Source organism: Neomonachus schauinslandi, chromosome 15 (genome assembly GCF_002201575.2).
Source record: "Neomonachus schauinslandi chromosome 15, ASM220157v2, whole genome shotgun sequence".
Lineage (NCBI taxonomy): Eukaryota > Metazoa > Chordata > Mammalia > Carnivora > Phocidae > Neomonachus > Neomonachus schauinslandi.
In genome coordinates, this window is record NC_058417.1 from 15457573 (window position 1) to 15483613 (window position 26041).

The 26041-nt window shown below is 41.9% G+C and overlaps 1 protein-coding gene across 1 annotated transcript in view; it reads right to left on the minus strand.

The window, feature by feature from the left end:
• The window catches only part of VPS53 (VPS53 subunit of GARP complex), a 135413-nt gene that overhangs the window by 67221 nt on the left and 42151 nt on the right, over positions 1-26041 (minus strand). The window contains exons 8-11 of the mRNA XM_021704425.2: positions 16843-16921; positions 13950-14093; positions 13118-13260; positions 10376-10517 (exon numbers count right to left, since the gene is read on the minus strand). Coding sequence (XP_021560100.2) covers positions 10376-10517; positions 13118-13260; positions 13950-14093; positions 16843-16921 — 508 coding nt within the window. The remainder of the gene's footprint in view (positions 1-10375; positions 10518-13117; positions 13261-13949; positions 14094-16842; positions 16922-26041) is intronic.

Consider the following 26041-nt stretch of genomic DNA (forward strand, 5'->3'; position numbering starts at 1 on the left):
AAAGGATATTTAGGGAAATTCTGGACCATCTCAAATATAATGACTGAGAAACCACTTAAGATAGGGACATATGAAGAAAAGTAAGCTATAAAACTGTATTTACGCATCATACATAAAAATAAACTCAATATGGATCAAAGATCTAAATATAAGAGCAGAAACTATATAACTCTTAGAATAAAGCATAGGTAAATGCTTGTGACCTTGGGGATGATACCAAAACTCAAATAACAAAAGAAAAAAAAATAGAAAAGTAGGATTTCATCAAAATGGAAAACTTTTGTATATCAAAGGACACTATCAAAAAAGTTAAAAGACAACCCACAGAATGGTAGAAAATATTTACAAATCGTGTACCTGAAAAATAATAGAATATATCTAGAAAATATATATTTTTTAAGATTTTGTTTACTTTTTGACAGAGAGAGACACAGTGAGAGAGGGAACACAAGCAGGGGGAGTGGCAGAGGGAGAAGCAGACTTCCCAAAGAGCAAGGAGCCTGATGCGGGGCTCAATCCCAGGACCCTGGGATCATGACCTGAGCCAAAGGCAGATGCTTAACGACTGAGCCACCCAGGTGTCCCTAGAAAATATTCTTTAAAAACATTCCCACAACTCAACAATAAAAAAGACAAACAACCCAGGGATGCCTGGGTGGCTCAGTCAGTTAAGTCAGGTCCTAATCTCTGGGTTCAAGCCTCATGCTACTTAAAAAAAAAGACAAACAACCTAACTAATGGGAAAAGGACTTGAGCAGACATCTCTCCAAGAAGATGGCCAATAAGCACATAAAAAAGATGTCTAATGTTATTAGTCATTAAGAAATCGCACATCAAAACAACTACGAGAGGGGTGTCTGGGTGGCTCAGTTGGTTAAGTGTCCAACTCTTGATTTCGACTCAGGTCATGATCTTAGGGTCATAAGATCAAGCCCCACGTTGGAGTCCATGCTCAGTGGAGAGTCTGAGAGATTCTCTCTCTTCTTCTCCCTCTGCCCCTCCCCCCTGCTCTCACGCTTTCTCTAAAATAAAAACAAATCTTAAAAAAAAAACACCCCACCACGAGATACTACCTTACATCCATGAAGATGGTTGTAATAATAATTTAAAAAAGAAAATAAATATTGGCAAAGATGTGGAAAAATCAAAACTTTCCTACACTGCTGGTGAGAATGTAAAATGGTACCGCTGCTATGGAAAACAATGGCGGTTCTTCAAACATAGAGTTACCATGTGACACAGCAATTCAGCAATTCCACTCCTGGGTGTACTCCCAGAACTGAAAAGAGATACTTATACAAAAACTTGTACATGAATGCCTGTAGCATTATAAAAGCCAAAAAGTGGTCTGTTAAGGGATAAGTGGCTAAACAAAATGCAAACCCAAACGATGGAATATGAGTCAGCCATAAAAAGGACTAAAGTACTAATACATGCCATACTACAGGTGAGCGTCAAAATTACTATGCTAAGTGAAGAAAGCCAGGCACAGAAGGCCACATAGTATAGGAATCCATTTATATGAAACGTCCAGAAGAGGCAAATCCAAAAAGAAAGTAGATTAACTGGCTGGGGCTGGGGGAAGGAGGAAACTGGAAGTGGCTGCGATGGTGGGGAGGGGTTTTTTGGGGGCAATGGAAATGTCCTGGAATTGGACAGTTGGGATGGTGGTGGCATAACCTTGTAAATATACTAAAAACAACTGAATTGTATACTTTATTTTTGGGGGTGGGGGAGGGGCAGAGGGAGAGAGAGAACCTCAAGCAGGCTCTACACCATGGATGCGGGGCTCAATCTCACAACCCTGAGACCATAACCTGAGCCAAAATCAAGAGTCAGATGTTTAACCGACTGAGCCATGCAGGCGCCCCTGAACTGTACACTTTAAATGTGTGCATTATTGAAATTATGTTATATGAATATTTCAATTTAAAAAATGTATTTTCTTTATTTTTAAATAGGCTCCATGCCCAGCCCCAATGTGGGGCTTGAACTCATGACCCTAAGATCAAGACTGAGCTGAAATCAAGAGTTGGATGCTTAAGTGACTGAGCCACCCAGGCGTCCCTAAAAAATGTATTTTAAAAGTGCAATTTCAGGAGCGCCTGGGTGGCTCAGTCGGTTGAGTGTCTGACTCTTGATTTCAGCTCAAATCATGATCTCAGGGTCATGAGATTAAGGCCCACGTTGGGCTCCATGCTCAGTGAGGAGTCTGCTTGAGATTCTCTTTCCCTCTGCCCCTTCTCCCCCCACCCCGCTCTCTCTAATAAATCTTTTTAAAAAAGTGCAATTTCTGGCAAAGAAGAAGTCAAACTCTCACTCTTTGCAGATGATATGATACTTTATGTGGAAAACCCAAAAGACTCCACCCCAAAACTGCTAGAACTCATACAGGAATTCAGTCAAGTGGCAGGATATAAAATCAATGCACAGAAGTCAGTGGCATTCCTATACACCAACAACAAGACAGAAGAAAGAGAAATTAAGGAGTCGATCCCATTTACAATTGCACCCAAAACCATAAGATACCTAGGAATAAATCTAACCAAAGAAACAAAGGATCTGTACTCAGAAAACTATAAAATACTCATGAAAGAAATTGAGGAAGACACAAAGAAATGGAAAAACGTTCCATGCTCATGGATTGGAAGAACAAATATTGTGAAGATGTCAATGCTACCTAGAGCAATCTACACATTCAATGCAATCCCCATCAAAATACCATCCACTTTTTTCAAAGAAATGGAACAAATAATCCTAAAATTTGTATGGAACCAGAAAAGACCCCGCATAGCCAGAGGAATGTTGAAAAAGAAAAGCAAAGCCGGCGGCATCACAATTCCGGACTTCCAGCTCTATTACAAAGCTGTCATCATCAAGACAGCATGGTACTGGCACAAAAACAGACACATAGATCAATGGAACAGAATAGAGAGCCCAGAAATGGACCCTCAACTCTATGGTCAACTCATCTTTGACAAAGCAGGAAAGAATGTCCAATGGAATAAAGACAGTCTCTTCAACAAATGGTGTTGGGAAAATTGGATAGCCACATGCAGAAGAATGAAACTGGACCATTTCCTTACACCACACACAAAAATAGACTCCAAATGGTTGAAAGACCTCAATGTGAGACAGGAGTCCATCGAAATCCTAAAGGAGAACATGGGCAGCAACCTCTTCAACCTCAGCCGAAGCAACTTCTTCCAAGAAACATCGCCAAAGGCAAGGGAAGCAAGGGCAAAAATGAACTATTGGGACTTCATCAAGATAAAAAGCTTTTGCACAGCAAAGGAAACAGTCAACAAAACCAAAAGACAACCGACAGAATGGGAGAAGATATTTGCAAATGACATATCAGATAAAGGGCTAGTATCCAAAATCTATAAAGAACTTCTTAAACTCAACACCCAAAGAACAACTGATCCAATCAAGAAATGGGCAGAAGACATGAACAGACATTTTTCCAAAGAAGACATCCAAATGGCCAACAGACACATGAAAAAGTGCTCAATATCGCTCGGCATCAGGGAAATCCAAATCAAAACCTCAATGAGATACCACCTCACACCAGTCAGAATGGCTAATATTAACAAGTCAGGAAATGACAGATGTTGGCGGGGATGCGGAGAAAGGGGAACCCTCCTACACTGTTGGTGGGAATGCAAGCTGGTGCAGCCGCTCTGGAAAACAGTATGGAGGTTCCTCAAAAAGTTGAAAATAGAGCTACCGTATGATCCAGCAATTGCACTACTGGGTATTTACCCCAAAGATACAAAAGTAGGGATCCGAAGGGGTATGTGCACCCCAATGTTTATAGCAGCAATGTCCACAATAGCCAAACTGTGGAAAGAGCCAAGATGTCCATCGACAGATGAATGGATAAAGAAGAGGTGGTATATATATACAATGGAATATTATGCAGCCATCAAAAGGAATGAGATCTTGCCATTTGCAATGACGTGGATGGAACTGGAGGGTATTATGTTGAGCGAAATAAGTCAAACAGAGAAAGACATGTATCATATGACCTCACTGATATGAGGAATTCTTAATTGCAGGAAATAAACTGAGGGTTGCTGGAGTGGGGGGTGGGGTGGGAGGGACGGGGTGACTGGGTGATAGACACTGGGGAGGGTATGTGCTCTGGTAAGCGCTGTGAATTGTGCAAGACTGTTGAATCTCAGATCTGTACCTCCGAAACAAGTAATGCAATATATGTTAAGAAAAAAAAAAAGAAGAAGAAGAAGGTAGCAGGAGGGGAAGAATGAAGCGGGGGAAATCGAAGGGGTAGACAAACCATGAGAGATGATGGACTCTGAAAAACAAACAGGGTTCTAGAGGCGAGGGGGGTGGGAGGATGGGTTAGCCTGGTGATGGGTATTGAGGAGGGCACATTCTGCATGGAGCACTGGGTGTTATGCACAAATAATGAATCATGGAACACTTCATCTAAAACTAATGATGTAATGTATGGGGATTAACATAAGAATAAAAAAAAAATAAAAATAATAAAAAAGTGCAATTTCAACTTTATAAAATGAACACACCAAAATCCTCATCTCTGAATGATGTTTTCTCTTGTCTCCATTCTTGCTATAATTTCTACCTTTCCTATCTTGACCACGTATTACTTTCTTCTCAGAAACAAATTAACAGAAGTTAATCTCCTCTTAGGATGTTATTCAAATGAAGGAATACATTCCTTCACCATCAAAGGAGAGCTATTTCCTTGTTCAGGACAGAAGTCATCCTACTGTGGCAGAAGTGCTGAGACCTTGCCCCTCCCCCACTTGCACAGTCTCCCTGACTCCGGTGTTAAGCTGCTGGAAGAATGAGGTACAGGACAAGCCACTCTGGGTGGGCTTTCTTACGTAGTGAGCCTTCGGCAAACACTCTTATGCTCAAACTGCATGGTTGAAAATTACACCTATAGCTTATATATTTATAATGTAATTTTAAAAATCAGGCAAATATAAATGTATACTAAAATGACCCCTCTAAGCCAAAGGATGATTCTATTTAGAAAGGCAATTTATGCAATGGCCAAGAGGAGGGGAAATCCAGCTGCATGAAATGGGAAAATTTTCAATTTATTTATTTATTAAAAAGATTTTATTCTTTTAAAAAATTTTTTATTATGTTATGTTAGTCACCATACAATACATCATTAGTTTTTGATGTAGTGTTCCATGATTCATTGTTTGTGTATAACACCCAGTGCTCCATGCAATACGTGGCCTCCTTAATACCCATCATCGGGCTAGCCCATCCCCCTCACCCCCCCTTCCCTCTAAAACCCTCAGTTTGATTCCTGGAGTCCATAGTCTTCCATGGTTCGTCTCCCCCTCTGATTCACCCCCCTTCATTTTTCCCTTCCTTCTCCTAATGTCCTCCATGCTATTCCTTATGTTCCACAAATAAGTGAAACCATATGATAACTGTCTTTCTCTGCTTGACTTATTTCACTTAGCATAATCTCCTCCAGTTCCATCCATGTTGATGCAAATATTGGGTATTCATCTTTTCTGATGGCTGAGTAATATTCCATTGTATATATGGACCACATCTTCTTTATCCGTTTGTCTGTTGAATAATCACTCTCAATGTGAACGGCCTAAATGCTCCCATGAAACGGCACAGGGTTGCAGATTAGATAAAAAGACAGGACCCATCCATATGCTGTCTACAGGAGACTCTTTTTTTTTTTTTTTTTTTTAAAGATTTTACTTATTTGAGAGAGAGAATGAGAGAGAGAGAGCACATGAAAGGGGGGAGGGTCAGAGGGAGAAGCAGACTCCCTGCCGAGCAGGGAGCCCGATGCGGGACTCGATCCCGGGACGCCAGGATCATGACCTGACCGAAGGCAGTCGCCCAACCAACTGAGCCACCCAGGCGCCCTACAGGAGACTCATTTTGAACCTAAAGATACATCCAGATTGAAAGTGAAGGGATGGAGAACCATTTTTCATGCCAATGGACCTCAAAAGAAAGCTGGGGTAGCAATTCTCATATCAGACAAATTAGATTTTAAGCTAAAGACTGTAGTTAGAGATACCGAAGGACACTATATCATTCTTTTTTTTTTTTTTTAAAGATTTTATTTATTTATTTGACAGAAAGAAACACAGTGAGAGAGGGAACACAAGCAGGGCGGAGTGGGAGAGGGAGAAGCAGGCTTCCTGCCGAGCAGGGAGCCCGATGCGGGGCTTGATCCCAGGACCCCGGGATCATGACCTGAGCTGAAGGCAGACGCTTAATGACTAAGCCACCCAGGTGCCCCATCATTCTTAAAGGATCTATCCAACAAGAGGATCTAACAATTGTAAATATCTATGCCCCCAACATGGGAGCAGCCAACTATATAAGCCAACTGTTAACCAAAATAAAGAGACATATTGATAATAATACGTTAATAGTAGGAGACCTCAACAGTCTACTCTCAGCAACAGACAGATCATCTAAGCAGAAAATCAACAAAGAAACAAGAGCTTTGAAGGACACACTGGACCAGATGGACCTTAGAGATATATACAGAACGTTCCACCCTAAAACAACAGAATACTCATTCTTCTCTAATGCACATGGAACTTTCTCCAGAATAGACCACATACTGGGTTACAAACCAGGTCTCAACCGATACCAAAAGACTGAGATTATTCCCTGCATATTCTCAGACCACAATGCTTTTTAATAAAACTCAATTTTATTTAAAAAAAAAACCAAAAACTTCCAAATTCAGTGAGCCTGTTACAAAAACTTAACCCAACCTACTCTGTTTTCGTAGAGGTTGAATATAATGTTTACCTTGAATCTAATCATTGAGTTACTAAGAATGCATGTAGGTGTAGTTAAATCACATCCAGACATTTGCTTTTAATTTTAAGGCATTTTAATTTACAGAGTATTCTGAATCCCTCTTAAGGGCCAGGAGTTTAGGCAATTAGCAAAAAGCAATGGCAGCACTGTAAATGTGTTAGGGCTAGTACTGTAAAACAAGACAAGCCCTGTCCTTAATGTTCTTTCAGTTTCCATCTCTATCAGATGTCAAAGTCGCATCTGTCAAAAAAGAGCCAAAGACGACGCATCACATTGATCAGTTAGGAGGAGTTGGACTGTAGCACAGCCTTCCAGGTGAGTTCATCATCTCTCCAGCTCACCCTAATTGTTAAATCAGTCAGCAAGGGGCTTAAAAGGATCTGAATAGTGCAGTAAGAAGGGGTGGGTGGGCCTGGGAGGGTCTTTGGTCAACATGACTCCTTGGCTGACTTATCTGTTCTAACTTTGCAAGGAATTCACAACCTTCTATGAAATTTGGCATGTGCTACAGGGTAGCAAGATATACCTTGGTTCATTCTGTAGTTTATTCTGATGCCCTGAAATAAAATGGCAACCACAAACAATTTTCCAAAAAGCAAGGTAGCACAGGGAGGAGGTAAGAAGACAAGGAGCAGCAAGTCTTCAGGTGGGGTGCCAAGCAGCTAGACTGCGGTGTCAGGCCACTTGGACCCCCAGCCCAGCCCAGGCCACCTCTTCCCAGCACTGCTGGGAGCATGGTCATGGCCATGACTAATCCACCAGTGGCCCTGCTCATGAGGCCTACAGGCTGCAGGTGAAGGTGTGGCCCCACTTGGCCCACAGCAAGGTGATGGCAGGCCAGGCTCAGAGTGAACAGCACCTACAGTAAGGAGCACAGCATTTACATATTCCCAAAGCAGGGCTGCAGTGAACTGATTCTCTAAGACCTGGCCTGCCTTGTGGAGGAGACCACAGGAGTTCCGCTGCCTTTCTAGAAACTAACCTTGGAGGGAAAATCCTTAAAGGTTATGGATCAGCCACTGCCAGGACTTGGAATGCAGAATGGTTCCTGGGTCATAATAACTAGGACAAAGAGTGGTCCAGGGGAAGAGTATGATCTAAAGAAGTTGAATGATTTGGAAAAATCTGTGGAAAAGATAACTGACCATTGGTAGGGGAGTATGAAGAGTTTATGACTTAGCAGGATTTTCTGGCCAAGGAGTTGTAATCTGAAACTCTCTGCAAATTTGATAGGGAGAAGCAACAACTGAACAATTGGAGAAATTTATAAATCAATTATGCCAGAAAATTTCCAAAACAGAAGACAGAAAAAAACAAAACAAAACAAAAAAACCCAAAAGGCTCAAGTGTTCCCAGCTGACCATGACTGACCCCACAGAGCGCAGCATGTGCCAGGAGATGGGAGGCTCAGTCCAGAAGCCTGGCCCTGCAGAGTGAGCGCAAGTGCAGAGAGCACACGGTCCTGAGAAACAAGCATCTCCAAGCCCTCTCCTCCCTCAGACAGAAGGTGCTGACTGTGGACCAGCTGCCATTCTGACATTCCGATACCTATTTTCAATAAAAAAAAAAAAGCGTGGTCTTCAAACAGCTCCTGCCAGTTTTTCATGGTCTGTACATGGTTATCCTGTTCAATAGGCTCACCTTGTCCAGAGGGAGCCTTCCTGGCCCACATTACTCTACCTCTTTGGGCCTGTGAGGCATTTCCTAGCACAAACAAGATGTGATGTGTCCTGGGACACATCCAAGTTTACAGGCTATCCTGGTCATCAGATACAACAGGGCCATTTGTTCCCCTATAATCCTATAGCTCCCTAAATGTAAAAGCAAAATCACCAGGAAGTAGGGCCCAGCCAAGGGAGGAGATGAAGGGTTCAAAACAGGTGTTTGGCACTAATGTTATCCAAGCAGCCTTGATTGGGATCTATTTGCCATACGGTTAACTGGAAAACTGGCTTACAGAACCCATCCTTAGGCTCCTCTGACCCTGCCCAGCTGGAAGCCATGGGCGCACAGGGGCACACTCCCAGGTGGGGTCTATGCTCAATGCTTAAACCTCCTGTCCCCAGGCAGATCTCTGTAGGGCTGAACCCAGACCTGCATGAGTGTCTGTTTGAAACCAGGCCAGAAACACAGCTCGGGTAGGGCAGAGAGGAGGGCCAACATGAGGCTGTCAGGCACTGCTGAAGTCAACCAAATACTTCTCAGGAGAGAGACACATTCTTCTTTCAATCGCATTGCCATTACCTATTATTTCCTTTTGTGACTTGCATCTTATTTAAGGGCATTTTCATTTGTTCCGTGGCCTATTTCTTTCCTCGTTACTAAACACAAACCAGTTTTGAACATGAGGTAACAAGCAGAGGAGTATACGTCTGTATTTTTATTTTTTCAGTATGGAAATAATGCTCTGTGGTTCCTTGTATTTTATTTCAATACAGTCATGACTGGCCCTAAGTAGATATGGCCTTATGGTCTTGCCTTAAAACTGAGTGTTGCTGCCACCACTCTTCAGCCCAGTGTCTTGAGGGACCAGCTCCTGACGCACCTACTCTGAGGCAGGTCTTACAAGGAGGCAAAGAAGGGATTCCACTGAAGTCCCAGGATTTTAGGACTAAGAGCATGGGGGCTAGAGAAGGTAGTAGAGGTGAAGGGTGAACAAGTGAACAGGACTCCAGGCCCAATCTCTGCTCTTACTTCCCTGCCTCATCCAGAGTAGCTGTTTTTCTGCATTTACATATTAGCTGTGCGACCACTGTTAAGTTTGAAATGAATATAACACCTCCCTCCTATAGCTGATGAAGCAAAGTGACCGAGCGCAGGTAAACGCACCTAGCACAGTGTGGGACACACAGAGGATGTTAAAAAAATGTTAGCTATTATTCTGTGTGGATTCCACATTAGAATTCTTTAAATAGTCAGTTTTGGCTCATTTCCCTCATTTTAAAAAAACTGAAAAATAACTTTATTAAAGCACGTAAATACAAAAAGTATTTTTAAAAAACTATGTAAATGCATTTGTGTAAGAAAAATTCAAGGGCGCCTGGGTGGCTCAGTCGTTAAGTGCCTGCCTTCAGCTCAGGTCATGGTCCCAGAGCCCTGCATCGGGCTCCCTGCTCCGCGGGAGCCTCTCCCTCTCCCACTCCCCCTGCTTGTGTTCCCTCTCTCACTGTGTCTCTGTCAAATAATAAAATCTTCAAAAAAAAAAGAAAAGAAAGAAAAGAAAAAGAAAAATTCAAACAAAATACCAGAATAAAATGAAAAAATAATTCTTTGCTTCTCCACGTACTCTCACTCACAAAATCACCAGTCTGTAAAATGGGGCCACTACTCAGATAAATGACAGGATGTTCTAAAAACTTGAAATACTGCATAAGAGAAAACACTAAATCCATAGAGTACTCTGCATCACCATTCACGTAATTTAGTGAAATCCCTGGAATGAGGGACTGAGCACTCGAGCCACTGGATGGAACCACCAAACTAGGAAAGACTGAACTGAAGCCCAACCCCCCGGCCCCCTGATTTCGTGTTCCAGCCTCCCTCAGGAAGGTCCTACCAGAGTTCCATCTGTCAGGGTGCACCCGGAGAAGCGTTTGGCAAGAAACCCTTCAAAGTTAGTCGTTCTTTGAATAGCAAAAAGAAGCAATTTCACTTCAATTTCCTTAGCTCTGGTACGCATAATCTTGGCAAGTTCTGTCCTTCAAAATAAAGAGGTAAGAATGTTGTCAAAAAAAAAAAACTGTTCAAGATAGGATAAAGTAAACGGTTTTAGCTTATATATATATATAAAAAAAATTATGTGGTCATTTCAAATCCTGAGATCTGTTACCAAGTTTACTGTTTCGAGAATAGAAATACATACTCTAATTAAGAATTTGAAGGTGAAATTATCCACTAGTCAAAAAAAAAAAAAAAAATCAAGGATTAAGGAGAGATCAATTTGTTTACATGGTCACTACTATTTTTAGATCTTTCAACCTTTCCGTAATTTGTTAATAATATATATCTAAAGCACTCAGTATTTTATAAAAATGCATATATTTTATGTACCATCATAAGTCATTAACTACTAAATTACAAAGCCCCCTCTTCCAAAGAGCTCAATCACCATCTCTTCAACCAGAGAGCAGGAACCCCGGAAATACATGTGAGAGACGAGAACCCCCATGTGAAAAGTGACATGTATGTGCTCAGGTGGGTAGTGCCTGCGAAGCTTATTTACCACGCCAGTGCTGTGCTTCAGAATGGGAGCTGTGAGGGACCAGTGACCTGAGAGCTCTTAGGAAGTACTGAGCCATGGTTATCTTCCCATACAAAGAAATGGCAAAACCAAACAAAGAGCCTCTGCGATTCTTTGGAAATTATGTATCTGTAGGATTTTAGCCAAAATTCCAGCAATGAAAGCTTGGCAGCAACAGCCACAACACAGCCATTAGCCGACACAACGAGGGCAGATTTGTGGCTTCAGCAGACTCCCAGTCTCCTGCAGACTGCAGTATTCACAGATTAGTTTGCAAGTCACTGAACTGTAGGCTAAAGAGAATTAGTTATCAATTTCTCAAGGAATTTGCTTTCTTTGCTAATCAGGACTTCGAAGTGACAAGCACAATTGTCCTTGAATCAACATTTAAAGGTCATCTAAACCTATGGTAGCAAATGTGCTTCTGAGAACAACAGCCACACAGAATGTACAAGACCAGGAGTGAACTCTAATGTAAACTGTGGACTCTGGGTGATAATCATCTGTTGATGCATGTTCATCAATTATGACAAATGTACATTTTGGTGGGGGATGCTGATGGTAGGGGGGCCATGCATGTGTGGGAGCACAAGTGTAGGGGAAACCTCTGTATCTCCCTCTCAATTTTGCTGTGATCCTAAAATTACTCTAAAATATAAAGTCTATTCAAGAAAAAAGTGAAGCCAATATCCCTTAAGAAATCCGCCCCCCATGTGTTTAAAGCATACAACTTCATTATATTCTCTGATTTTAAGAAAGATGCATACCATGAATTATTCTAAGGTGGCTGAGTTATGCTTAGACATGGGACTTTTTTGAAGAATTAGCCTGGAGTTAATGTAATTGTGCATGTGAGAAGGGCATAGATAACTGGGGTGTCTGGGTGGCTCAGCCAGTTAAGCATCTGACTTTGATCTCAGGGTCCAGGGATCAAGCCCCACGATGGGCTCCCCACTCAGTGGGGAGTCTGCTTATCTCTCTCTCCCTCTGCCCCTCCTCCTGCTTATGCTCTCTCTGTCTCATTGATAAATTTTTTAAAAATCTTAAAAAAAAAAAAAGAAGGCCACAGATAACTAATAAAACCCAGTTACTACCACTGTTGTGGTACAGCTGCAAGTAAAAAATAAAAAAAATTTGACTCTAGCTTTAGCTTTGTCATGGACACACCAATCTAACCTTGGGTTTTATCTCTTCAATATAAATGGACTGTCTGGCCTTGGGCTACATTCATGAAACTGCAGAGACAGGATGAATGACAAGAGGTCTTTAGGATGCTTAGAACATTCAGATGCCAATATTATTAACTATCCAAAGACTACAAATACACTGCATTAGGGGCAGGAAATTTGTTCAGCAGATATTTCCTGACTGTCACTGAAGTAGAACTACCCCTTCAGTGTATGGAACTGTCCCTATGGAACAATGTATGTAGCAAGTCAGAGAAAAAAAAGGATGATAGATATATACACTGTATACTGATATATATAATAGCAGGAAAACATGTGGGGTGTTGAATAACAGGGATATCTGGTGGATGAGCCTTGACTAGGTTAAGTCCAGAAGGCAGGCTGTTCAAGGCAAGGGTCAAGCTACAGGAAAGTCTTAGAGCAAAGACAGGAGCAGATGAAGCTGCTGTGTTTTATATATATTACTCTTCAGGAAAAAAAAGTGCTTTGACTACAGGCTACTAGCCCAGGACTCTTGTGTACCCTTTTTCACTTTTTTCCTAGAAGTTTTTACTCTTTCTCCACATACATGTCCTCTCTTCTAGGTTTGGAACTCTGAAGTTGGAGAAGTTGGAATACAGCTGCAGCTTGAGTTTAGGGGTTGGTTTTGGGTTAATAAAATCTGACTTTCAACAGGAAAAGGGTCTTCTAAAGGGAGAGAGTCCAGCACGGGTGAAGAAGTTCTCATTAAAATGATGACTCTCAAACAACAATAAAAAAAAGTGGAAGTGGTACCCAATCCACAAGACAAGATGGAACCCCTAGAGACCAGGGGATTGATTTCAACCAACCGATTTCAATTAACAATAAAACCAGTAGAGCTGGAATCTACCTTGTGACATGGCAAAATTCTACTGCAATCCTCTCGGTCATGTACCACTCACGTGGAAACATACGACCATATTTCTCCTCATAGTCCACAAGCTGGCGTTTTATCCAGGCATAGCGTCTGTCGATTTTGTCCAGCCAGGCAACCTTAGGAAGGTAGGGAACAAAATCCACCCAGTGCTCAGAAGTAGTGTTCACAGTTTAAGGAAATAAACAAAAACAGAACCAAGAAAAACACAACCAATCTCTTTCTTTCTCACAATTTTATTTCATTTTTCTTTTTCCTACTTTCTCACAATTTTGCTTTATTTCTCCTTCCTTCCTTCCTTCCCTTTCTCTCTTTCTTTCTTTCAGAGGGAGAGAGAGAATCCCAAGCAGGCTCCACACCCAGAGCGGAGCCCGACGGATCTCACGACCCCGAGATCATGACCTGAGCCAAAATCAAGAGTCTCGCTCTTGAGCCACCCAGGCAACCCTATTTCTCACAGTTTTAAAGAATATAGGCTACTTTTTCACTTGATCCAGAGGATCTTAACTTGGGTCTACGATTAGACTTCAGGGATCTGTAAATTTCCTGAAACTGTATATGCAAAGTTTTATACATAGGTACATTTTCCTGGGGAGAGGATCTGTAGCTCCCATTATTTTCTCCAAAGGGTCAGTGACCTCAAAATGGTTAAGAACCACTGAACTGTACAGCCAGCCCCTAAAGTCACAGTTCAAACATCAACATTTTAAGGCAGTAATACTACTAAAATATGAATCAGCAGACTTGAGGGCATTTAATTTTCAGTAAAATTCAAATGTAACATTGATTTCATTTGGTCAATACTTACATCTTGGTTTTCTTGAAAAAGTACTAGATATTCTGACAGATGCTGTTTAATAAACTTTTTGATGATTTCCTGTTTGATTCTGGGATCCAAAATATTAGCAACCAGACATGCATCTCGTAGGACATTGCTGGGTCCTCCTGGCCTCTGGTAAAACAAACAACACACACCAGTTCAAGAGCCAGAAACAATCTTTAAATCTCACGGCCTCTGACAGCTGTTAACTTCTTGTTCCTCTCTTGAAGTTATTATTACCTGCACTCCCCTGACACTTATTCTTTCGCTGTGGATGGATATTTTAGTTACTTGTTACTCAATGCAAGAATCACTAAGCTAGTCCGCAGTAGCCAATATAAAAGCTACTCTGTGAATCAGCAAGGAGACATTTTGGAAACAGGGTCAGCAATAGGAAATTTTGCTTTCTGAATACAAAACCTGAAATCACCTTGGTGAAGAGCCATATAATTCAGAAGGACACCAGTCTCACTCCACATGTGCCACTTTCCCCTGATTCTAACCTCAGATTCCTGTTCTTAAAGTGCCGTATTTGTGCCAAACACTGCAGTGGCATTTAAAATCTAAAACGAGGTTCCAAACTGCCAGACCTGTTTTGCTGACAGTCAACTACCCACGCAGGTAGACAGAGGTAAAATATTATGATATCAGTCCCTTGATCTGAAAGGCAGTAGAAGGCTATTGAGGGGCCATACTGATACACCACGATGGGAAGGCCTTTGTTATTACTGAGGGCAATCCAGTCTTGCCGAACTTTTCTTTATGGTAACTCACTGAATGAACATGGTTGGCTAAGTGGACTAGAGCAAAAAGAACACCTGGAATCTACTCTTGGCTTGGCTAAATAGCTGTGTAGCTTTGGCGCAGTTATTGAAACTCATCTGAAAGATAAATGAGAAAAAAAAATGAACTTCAATTAGGTGACGATTAATGTTCTTCCAAATCTTTATGATTCTCTGTCCAATACTATATCTGTCTCGACTGAAGTTCAAGAGTTTTAGAAGTGTTACTAAGCTGCCTGAGAGCTAAATTGTTAAGATGCTGACTCACTCTGTGCTGAATGCTGTTATGTCATCTGCTGAGCACTCTGACTGCTCACCTCTTGCTTCTGGATGAAAGTGTTTGATCTGATAGAGAAGTCACAGAAGCTGAAACTGATGGGCTCATGGATTCAGATATTTTTATTTAAAAAGGACTTAGTAGGTTACCCTGTACAATTTTAATGTCTTGATTTCTATTTGTGAAATAGGAATAGCACACAAGGCCTTTAAGAAAAGTCCATAGTCACTGAAAAGGAGAACAGAAAACTTAAAAAAAAAAAAGATTAAGTTACCCAGCTACAGAAAAAGGAAGTAAGTTGTTAAAGAAAACAATTTTAACTTCATCTGCTTGGTGGGATCTGAGAAAAAGACATAAAGTAGGTCATGATTAGTTTCTTCTAAACAATAAAGCTGGGCTTCATTCATATCTTTCTGAAACTTCTTGAAACTGGGCTAGATACCAGAGTATAGTAAAGCAGACCCTGGGCTCAGAACAGTCTGGTGTTTATAATTTGTGAATATCTTGCAATCCCTTTTTACAGAATGGCTTTCCAATATCCATTCCCCACAGTTATATCAAATGAATAAGGAACATAAAGTCCTGAAAGGAACATGTCTTACAAATAAAATATCTGATTACTAGAAGGCAGCCATAATATATGCAGACATTAAAATCAAGAGCAGGGGGGCGCCTGGGTGGCTCAGTCATTGGGCGTCTGCCTTTGGCTCGGGTCCTGGGATCGGGCCCCGCATCGGGCTCCCTGCTCAGCGGGAGGCCTGCTTCTCCCTCTCCCACTCCCCCTGCTTGTGTTCCCTCTCTTGCTGTGTCTCTGTCAAATAAATAAATAAAATCTTTAACAACAACAACAACAAAAAAACAAATCAAGAGCAGGTTTCCTATAGGAAGTAATCTACAAAGCTGGGGCAGCTACCCCCACCTACTTCCTAAGTTTCTTTTATGGAGCACAAAGAAAATCATTAAGATATTTCCAGTTATTGAATTAAAGAGCAGGTCCAGGAAACGTTCCTTGGCTCAGTAAATGAACATATATCCCCATCTCCACCCACCAAGTGCAGTGAGGAACACTGCTTGCCTGTGTGTGCTTTGGTTTATTTCTGTGTTGAATAATTCCTTCTCTTGAAATAGCTCAAATAATAGAGGAAAAAAAGCTTCTGAAGGTTCTTCTCTCCCCGACACATGCAAAGCATTAAGATTACATCTGCTACAGTTTGAAAGATAGAGCTAAAAGCAGTTACCCAAGCGCAGTGACAGCCAAGTGAGGCAAAGCTTGTTATGGGAGAAGTGTAACCATAGCTCACAAGCGAAATACCATGGCCTTCACAGACACAACACAAACAGCCACGCCACCAGCAAGAGCTAAAGGGATTAATCCCAAAGAACAGGATTCTGATCATTAAAAGTGAGTCTCCTAACTGTGTCACTCTGAGAGTTATATAAGCCTGTGGATGCTCCTCCCAGCTGTCTTTTCACCAAACTGAAACCAATAAGTTATGTAACGATTCTAAAAAACATTGAGGCTTGAAAAAAAATTTTTTTTAACACAGCCATGAGAAAAAAGGAATTTGCTGGGCAGATGAGATATTAGGTTTGACACATATTAAATTAAACCAAAATAAATCCTCACTCTTTGATGCTGGAAGAACACAGATGAAGAACCAACATTGCTTTGGGATATTTAAAATCAAGGATGGTCTCATTACCCCGAACCTCTGGCAAACAGACTTACAGCTGCCAGCAGACACTTTTGGAATGGTAACAGTAGAGAGTGTGAATTAGGCAAGAATGGTGATAACGTCTAAGACTGGAGGGAAAACAATACCTTGGTGCCCTGGGAAGGAAATGCTTCTTCAAAATCAGCAAGGATTTGCTGTCCTAACTCAGTCTGGGCAGCTTTCACTCTGTAGGGAAAAGAGAACATGTCATTGCCTGGTGTAATTTTCATATATCCATAAGTAATTATGCAAAGACTGATCAGGCTCAGAACTGCTGAAGTCTTTAGAGATCGTCTGGGGAGTGGCGAGTGGTGGCTAGATAAGAGAGGTCACATACTAGTTAGTAGCAGATTTATGACCAGGACCCAGGCATCTGATTTATTCTCATGATGGATTTTCTATATCCCAGTTTTTCTAGGCCAACCCTCACCTGGTGTAAGGGAATATATGTTCATCTTTACAAGGTGTCATCAGGGGGTAGTTATGCTGTGGGAAAATGCTATATAAAAATGCCCAATCCAACAGAAATCCATGTTGGATTACTGCTATAGCTGCGCCCCTGCTCCTTGGAGTCCAGAATCAGGAGGGCTCCATACTGCCTCAGAGATGTTGCTTTTTCAACCTGGAAGTCAACATCAGGATCATAAGTTTTAACAAATGAACAAGAGGAGGGGCACCTGGGTGGCTCAGTCGGTTAAGCCTCAGACTCCGTTTTGGCTCAGGTGGTGGGATCGAGCCATGAGTTGGGCTCTGCACCCAGCAGGAAGTCTGCTTCAGATTCTCTCTCCTCCCTCCTGCTTTCTCTCTTTCTCAAATAAATAAATAAATAAACAAATAAATAAATAAAATCTTAAAACAACAACAAATGAACAAAAGGAGGGACGCCTGGGTGGCTCAGTCAGTTAAGCATCTGCCTTTGGCTCGGGTCATGATCCCAGAGTCCTGGGATCAAGTCCCCTATCAGGTTCCTTGCTCGGCGGGGAGCCTGCTTTTCCCTCTCCCTCTGCCTGCCACTCCCCCTCCTTGTGCTCTCTCTCTGACAAATAAATAAATAAAATCTTAAAAAAAAAATGAACAAAAACAATGTTTTCTAAAGTAAAAAGAAAAAGACCTGAAAGATAACATGAGCTGTTACTTGGGAGTGAAGGCCACTGAATGAAGACTGAAGTTCACTCAGAAGGCTGGCTAACAAAAATGAGCTCGAAAGGGGAGGTCAGTACTTAACCTGGCAGTTTGCACGTCTACCAGGAGCTCAAGAAATATTTGTCGGCTGAAACGAGAGGAGCTGGGGCGTGAGAAAGGAATTGTGCGTGTCAGCACCACCTGCAATGATCAGGTCCTCCCCCAGCTGCCACGAGCCGGACGACTCGTACCAGCCATTCCCACAGAGCTGACTGCCCTGAGCCTGAGGCAAATATTTTACCTTTGCTAAAAGCACCATAAAATAGTGTTCTTCCTTTTTTGGTCTCCACCCTGTTACTTTGGAATTAACTTTAAAGTTTCTAGAAATAGCAAGCAGCTCAAAAGCACAATTTCTTTGGCTATTCAGCAGTGGCTGGCAACCTACTGAGAAAATTTTTTTTTTTTTTAATGAGGGGATAGGCAGGACCCCGAACAATCTCTTTTCTTCTGTGGCATAGTTATAATACTTTCCAGGGTTTTTCCACTATCTTCAAAACTTTTAAAACCACTCTTACAGGTGGGTTTGCAGCCTCTTTAGTCACTCAGTGACAGAGATAAGGCTATTACTGGAGTAGCCCCCAGATCACAACCAGGGCCATCCACCTAGAGTTGCGGAATGGACAATGGGAAGTGTGCCCTGAGTGTGAGCTCTGACAGGAGAGGAGAACATGCTTTTGTAAAACTGTACCTCGGAGGTCTTGTGACTCCACATAACGGGCCAGGCAGACAGCCTCCCCTGGTGCCAGGTCACAAGACAGAGCTTCCAGAGCCTCCAGCCCCTCTGTTTCTACTTGCCTTTTGGCAGCACAAAGAGAGCACCACTTCCTCCCTAAGCCACAGGGACAATTCCTGGAGGGGAAGTTCTATGCCCCCATCAGGGACATTCCGTCTCAGTGGTATGAAGGTCCCACCTCTGCCTCTTACACCCTCCCCCCTCATTCCCTAACTCTGTATTCTTACCAGGGTGCCTGAAAAGACAACCAGAGCCTATGGTAAGGCTTGGCATTTCCAGAGTACAGAAGACAGGGGAAGTACCAGAGTGTGATTTGCAGATCCCCTTGCCATCTTCTTCAATCCATTTTCAAAGTCACGTCTTGAGACAGTCTAGACTTAGCTGTGCCACCAGTGAGCCACGTGTAAATAAGTCATTTCCCTTACCTAGGCCACAACTAAGAAGATTTGTGAAGTAAGAGGGTACATGCCCATGCAGGTCTGGGCTGGATGCCCCTCACTCTCCTCTCCGGGACTGCTTATTCCCCAGCACCCACCTTTACAGCTAGCTGGCAACAGCAGACACCTTCACAGGCGACTGTAAGCTGGAGGGATAACTACTGTTGGAGTAGAAGAGTGGGCTTCGGAATATAAACGTTTCCAAGCATAGTTTTCCAAGTGTCCATCAGTGACTCAGATGAAAGAGCAACCATTTCCCATACTGATATTAATGACAACAACTATAAACCCCAACCATGACTCCATGCATTTTCAGGGTGAGATGTGAATAGTAGTCTTTACCATCAGTTGCCTAAACAGGATCCTAGAAAGAAGTCAACACTAAAAGAACATCTTCAGCCAAACTCCTTCCTCTTCTAACAAGGAAAAGTAAGTTCCTATTGTAAAGAGATGGGACCAACTGAGACTCTGTTAGCAGAACAGAGTTGATCTACCATAATTTCCATAAGAATGACTAAGAAATTTATCTACAACTAATAGAGAATAAATAAAAATTCCTCCTGGTATCTAAATAAGCTCAGTCCATTTAGATGGTGACAACTCTGTGTCGATCACACTTAGGAAACAAAGGAGTCTGCTGCTCAGAAAGGAAGTCAACCAATGACTTCTAGCATCCTCCATGCCATTTGACGAAAGGTTGTTCTAAGGTGACCTTTCCTGGGACGCTTGGATGGCTCAGTCGGTTAAGCGTCTGCCTTCAGCTCAGGTCATGATACTGGAGTCTTGCCCACATCGGGCTCCCTGCTCAGCGGGGAGCCTGTTTCTCTCTCTGCCTGCAGCTCCCGCTGCTTGTGCTCTCTCTCTCTTTCTGACAAATAAATAAATTTAAAAAACCAAAAAACAAAGGTGACCCTTCCTAAATGTGTTATCAATTTGCACAATGGGTGGCAGCAGAAGGATATAGCAAAATATGAAAATTATTTAGACATTTGTAGATAAAGTAATCCTGATGCTTCAATTACCTTGTGAATGCCTCAAGGGAAACGCCCTCAGCTCCTCACAATAAACTGACCTCCCAAATACATATAGTTTGTACTGGACAGAATGGCTTATTAGTTAGATAAGTCAGACGCTCTATTTTCAAACAGATAGGCTCTATAAAGAATCCGAATCCGGAATCTTAAGCGTGATACAGTGGGACAATGAAGTACAACCCTTATGCTTTTGAAACTGAAGTTCTGGGCGCCTGGGTGGCTCAGTTGGTTGAGCAACTGCCTTCGGCTCGGGTCATTATCCTGGAGTCCCGGGATCGAGTCCCACATCGGGCTCACTGCTGAGCAGAGTCTGCTTCTCTCTCTGACCCTCTTCCCTCTTGTGCTCTCTATCTCTCATTCTCTCTCTCTCAAAATAAATAAATAAAAAAATCTAAAAAAAAAAAAAAGGAAACTGAAGTTCTTTCAGAAAGAACTTGTCAAAGTCACACAGCTAGTCGGGCCTTTTCATTCTCTAATTTCTTTCATTGCTACACCATGCGACACCCCCCGCCCCCACCAACCTGCCAAGTATCTCTCACACCTAAGAGGTTAGCTATAGCCCTGAAAAATATTTTTTAGCTCAAGAGTTTTATGGGTTTCAAGAGAATGCAAGAATCTTCCACTCTTTCTCAGGAAATATTGACTGATTACCAGAGACATTTGCTTTCATGGATATTCTTAAGCCAGGAGGCTCTGAAATGTAAAGATGATATTAAAGAAAAAAGTCTTTCCCTCAATGCTACATTAACATTTAAGCATTTTCCAGAAGGGTAGTTGGAAGAAATAGCTATATTCAAATCCATGAACTTCATATTTCAAATGTACAGGCAAAAATTTCAGAGCACAACCTTTCATGTGACTTCTACGATTTATAGACAGCAAGCTATTAAATTGGAGAAACTAAAGCAATTCATAGAATGGAACTCTGCTGCCTTCTCCCCTGCCCCCAACAAACAGCTATTTCTATCATTTCCAGATGGTTCTACCATCACTATGCAAACATAAGGGAGGAGAATTCACCAGAAAAGATGCTAAAAATAAGAAATCTGGACTTTCCTCAAACTTTTAGTACCTCTTGAAAAACAATTGTAGTCAGGCACTGAAAACCAGATTTCTTCTCTTGTGTTGTTTTTAGTGTTACTTAATAACACATATTTACTCTGTATTAACCTACACAAAATTTTTGCAAATAGAAGTTGTTAAACGAATGGAAAGGAAAGTAAGTCCTCCTATTTGCAGCAATCCTACATGATAATGAATGTTCAGAGCACCGAAATATATTGCTAGAATGTTAGATTTTCTCATTTTAAGGAGAAATGTCTTACAACAGTGATCACAAAGTTCCTTAAAATTTATAAAACCGCCTCTTTGAAAGAGTCCTAAAAGAGTACATCCTCTTATTTGTCCCTACATTGCCTTTTTAGAAATAGAATTCAGTTCTGCCATATTCCTGCCATCCAACAATGCCCATCCAACACAACGGATTGAAAACCAACCCCTCCACAGATCTCCTTGACCTCATGGTCATTGTCTTGGTAAGGTTCTTATCTTTTCTGGTCTAGAACATAGTCTCAATCTCCAGTCCTCTATATCTACAGTCCATAAGACTTTTACAAAGCACAAATGAGATCACGCCCCTCTCTGCTTAAGATCTTTCACTGTCCACAAAATAAAGAACAGACTCTTTCGCAAGGTATATAAAATGTGACCCTATATATGCAGACTTTCACATTCTGGTGTCTCCCAAAGTACCATGATGTTCTCTCTCTCCTATTTTTCCTCCTCTTTTCTTGTCTTGCTGGAAAGATCCTACCTATTCTTTTAAGATCAGATGTGACCCCTGCCCTCAGCCCCTGAAGGCTGAGTCTTTTAGTTCCTCTTCTGAGATCCTGCTATTGCTTGTACAGCATCTACCAGTTTTGTTGGATCTATGCTACACTAAAGTTTTCTACTAGTGTCTCTCTTCTCCACACAACAATGGTGAACTCCTTGAGGGCAGAGAGTATGTATTTCTTACTTTGTACCTTCAGTACCCCAGTACGGGCCCTAGGACACAGAAAGTCCATAGTATATATCTATTAGGTAAATGAAGGAAAGAATAAGTGAATGGGAAAAAAGATCAACTCTGGACTGTCACAAGGGTAAGGGGAGGTGATAGTGCCTTCCCTTCTCCTCCTCCGTCCCCTGAGAATAAGTCTGCCTTCTCCAACCAAGCTTCCTTCTTTCTGGCAGCTCATAAGGCTCTGTTTGTCTGCCCCCTTGGCTACATCATGCCCCCAGTGTGATATGGCGATCGGCCAGTTCTAAGTGTGAAGGAGTTAGGAAGGATGGGGGAAAGGGTGGTGATTTCCCTAGTATTCTGCCAAGCTCTGTTCTTACATTCTCTAATAGTTCTCTGGCATTTCCACTATAAGATGGCACACTGAGCACATGTTGCAATCTCCCCTTCCTGCCCCAGATCCTTAGAAATAATAAAAAGGTTTTAATAAAAATCCAGAACCAGGCAAGAAAAGAAGTGGCATGCTAGAAACTCAGGACTGCCTGGTAGCACAGGATTGAAGAAGGAAACCACTGCTGAAAGCTGCTTTTCAAAAAATGAAAGACATGACGGTAGTGGATACCAAGAGCAGGAGGGGCCCTGAAGTAAATGCCAGCAGGGTATTTGGGCTCTTGCAGGATGAGTAATCATAAAACTGGTGTCCAGGTCTGCATCCCTGCCTTGAACGCTCAGGTCAAGAAAGGGGTATGGGTCTGAGAACCCCCGCAGTGGCCAGAGGGCTGACAACGTCCAGGCAGATCAGGGAGCCCCCAAGCCCAGAAGATTAGCCACTGGCACATCCACCTGGCAGCTCCTCCAACTCCAGCCCCACCTCACCTAAGAAGAGCTATCTGTGGCCCTTAGCTGAGCAGCACGTACACCCCTCTCCCTCACCAGCAGACGGCAATAAAAGAGCATCCCTGATCAGGATGACAGAGAATCTCAAAGTCAAAAATGAGCTTTCAGCTAGAAATCACCAAACACTGGAGGAATGCTAATGCCAAGAAAGAGTCACCATGTTCAACAAACCGAAGACCTCCTACCAGAGGACAAAGAAACAGAACAGGCAAATCAGAGCTTTAAAATACATATAATTTGTGGGCCTGGGTGGCTCAGTTGGTTGAGTGGCCGACACTTGATTTCAGCTCAGGTCATGATCTCAGAGTCGTGGGATTGAGCCCCGAGCCGGCCCCACGCTCAGTGCAGTCTGCTTATTCTTCTCCCTCCTCCTCTCTGCTCCTCTCCCTGCTCTCTCTCCCCTCTAAAAGTAAATAAAATCTTTAAAAACAAACAAATAAATAAATAATAAAATGCATATAATCTATATTCCCTGAGAGATTTAAGAGGATATCGTGCCTGTGAAAAAAGAATCAACTAGAGATCCTGAAGATTAAAGTTGGATTGCTGAAATACAAACTCAACAGTTGGGCCAAACAGCAGAATGGGCACAACTGAAGAATATATTAGAACAGTAAGACTGAGTTGAGGAATTCAGCCTAAAAAGTGGAAAGGGGGGGGTGAGGGGGGGGGAGATGCAAAGTATGAAGGAAAAATTAAGAAATATGGCAGCAGGGGCACCTGGGTGGCTTAGTCAGTTAAGCGTCCAAGTCTTGATTTTGGCTCAAGTCATGATCTCAGGGTTGTGAGATCAAGCCCCATGTTGGGCTCTGTGCTGGGCATGGAGCCTGCTTAAGATTCTCTCTCACCCTCTCCCTCTGCCTCACCCCCTCTTCCTCCTAAAAGAAAGAAAGAAAGGAAGGAAAGAAAGATAGATGGCAGATCTAGAAGTTCCAATATTCACGTAATAGGAATTCCACAAAGAGAGAGCTCAGAGAACAAAGCATAGAAGTTACTCACAGAAACAGAAGAAAATGATTTCTCAGAACTTAAGAAATTCATGAGTCTTCAGACTGAAGATATGGTAAGTACAGAGCAACATAAAGGACAAGAGATCTATATCCTAGCAAAATTCCTGACCAGCCCCCTTCCCCAATCTCAAATGCTTCCAGGGCAAAATAAAAATCAAATGAAAATAGATTATCTTATAAAGGAGTAAGAATCAGATTGACCAGATTTTTTTTTTTTATTTGACAGAGAGAGAGAGAGAGAGAGGGAACACAAGCAGGCGGAGTGGGAGAGGGAGAAGCAGGCTTCCCGCTGAGCAGGGAGCCCGATGCGGGACTCGATCCCAGGACCCTGGGATCATGACCTGAGCTGAAGGCAGACGCTTAACTGACTGAGCCACCCAGGCGTCCCCAGATTTTTTTTTTTTTTAAAGATTTTATTTGTTTATTTGTCAGAGAGAGAGAGAGCACAAACAGGGGGAGCAGCAAAGGGAGAAGCAGGCTCCCCACTGAGCAAGGAGCCTGATGCGGGACTCAATCCCAGGATCCCGGGATCATGACCCAAGCTGAAGGCAGACGCTTAACCGATGAACCACCCAGGCATCCCATATTGACCAGATTTTTAACAGGCAACAAGAAATGCCAGACAATAGATTTGCTTAGTCTACCATACAACAGCCAATGGTAGAAGCAATCTGTGTGTCCATAATGGATGAACAAAATGTAGTATGTGTATGTGTGTGCGTGTGTATATATACACAATGAAATATTCAGCATTAAAAAGGAATGAAATTCTGATACATTCTACAACATGGATGAACCCTGAAATATTGTACTAAGTAAAATAAGCCAGACATAGAAGAACAAATATTGTATGATTCCATTTATATCAGGTACCTACACTAGCAAAATCACAGAAACATAAAAGAACACAGGTTCCCAGAGGTGGGAAAGGAGGTAATGGGAGTTATTCTTTAATGGGTAAGAGTTTCTGTTTAGGGTAATGAAAAAGTTTTAGAAATAAAAGTGGTGATGGTCATATAATATTGTGAATATACTTAATGCCATTGAGTTGCACACTTGAAAATTATTAACATGGTAAATTTTATGTATATATTAACACAATTTAAACAAAAGAAAAAAAAAGAAGAAACCTGAGACCAATTAATTACCATGGAAGAAATCGTAGTGAGAGTCAAAGATCTGCCTTTAAGAGAGGTAACACACCCAGATGGTTTTACAGGCGAGATCTACCAGCTGACAATGTATTAACGTCCAGAATATATAGAAGCAATAAGAAAGGAATAAATAACTCAATAGACAAAAAGGCAATTATAAACAGGCATTTCAGTAGAAATGCAAACGGCCAATAATCAAAAGAAAACTAGTCTCAGTAGTCACCAGGGAAATGGAAATGAAAGGAACACGATGCTATTTTTCATCCACCAGTTAAATAAAAAAGGAAAACTGACAATATAAAGCATTGCTGAAGGTACGGGGAAGTGGGTACTCACATACTGTGCAGATGGTACTATAAAAGAGATAAAGCCTCTTGCGAGGGCAAATGGGCAGTGGTTATTAAAATTTTAACTGCACTTTACCCATGACCCAGAATCTATCTTAGGTAAGTATTTATAGATGTGCGAAAAGGGATAGCTTTTAAAAATTAGAAGCAAACAATCTAGTGATATGAAAATGGTTAAATAATCTGTGGTATGTTATACTACGGAATTCCAGGCATCAATTAAAAAAAACGAGGTACAGCGCCTGGGTAGCTCAGTCGGTTAAGCATCTGCCTTTGGCTCAGGTCATGATCCCGGGGTCCTGGATAGAGTCCTGCATCGGGCTCCCTCCTCAGTGGGGAGTCTACCTTTCCCTCTGCCCTTCCCCCCCATTTGTGCTCTCTCTCTCTCACATGGTGTGCACTCCCTCTCTCTCGCAAAAATAAATAAATAAAATCTTAAAAAAATAAAATTAAAAAAATTAAAAAAATAATAAAAAGAATGAGGTAGGTCTGTACATATCAATGTGGAAAAAT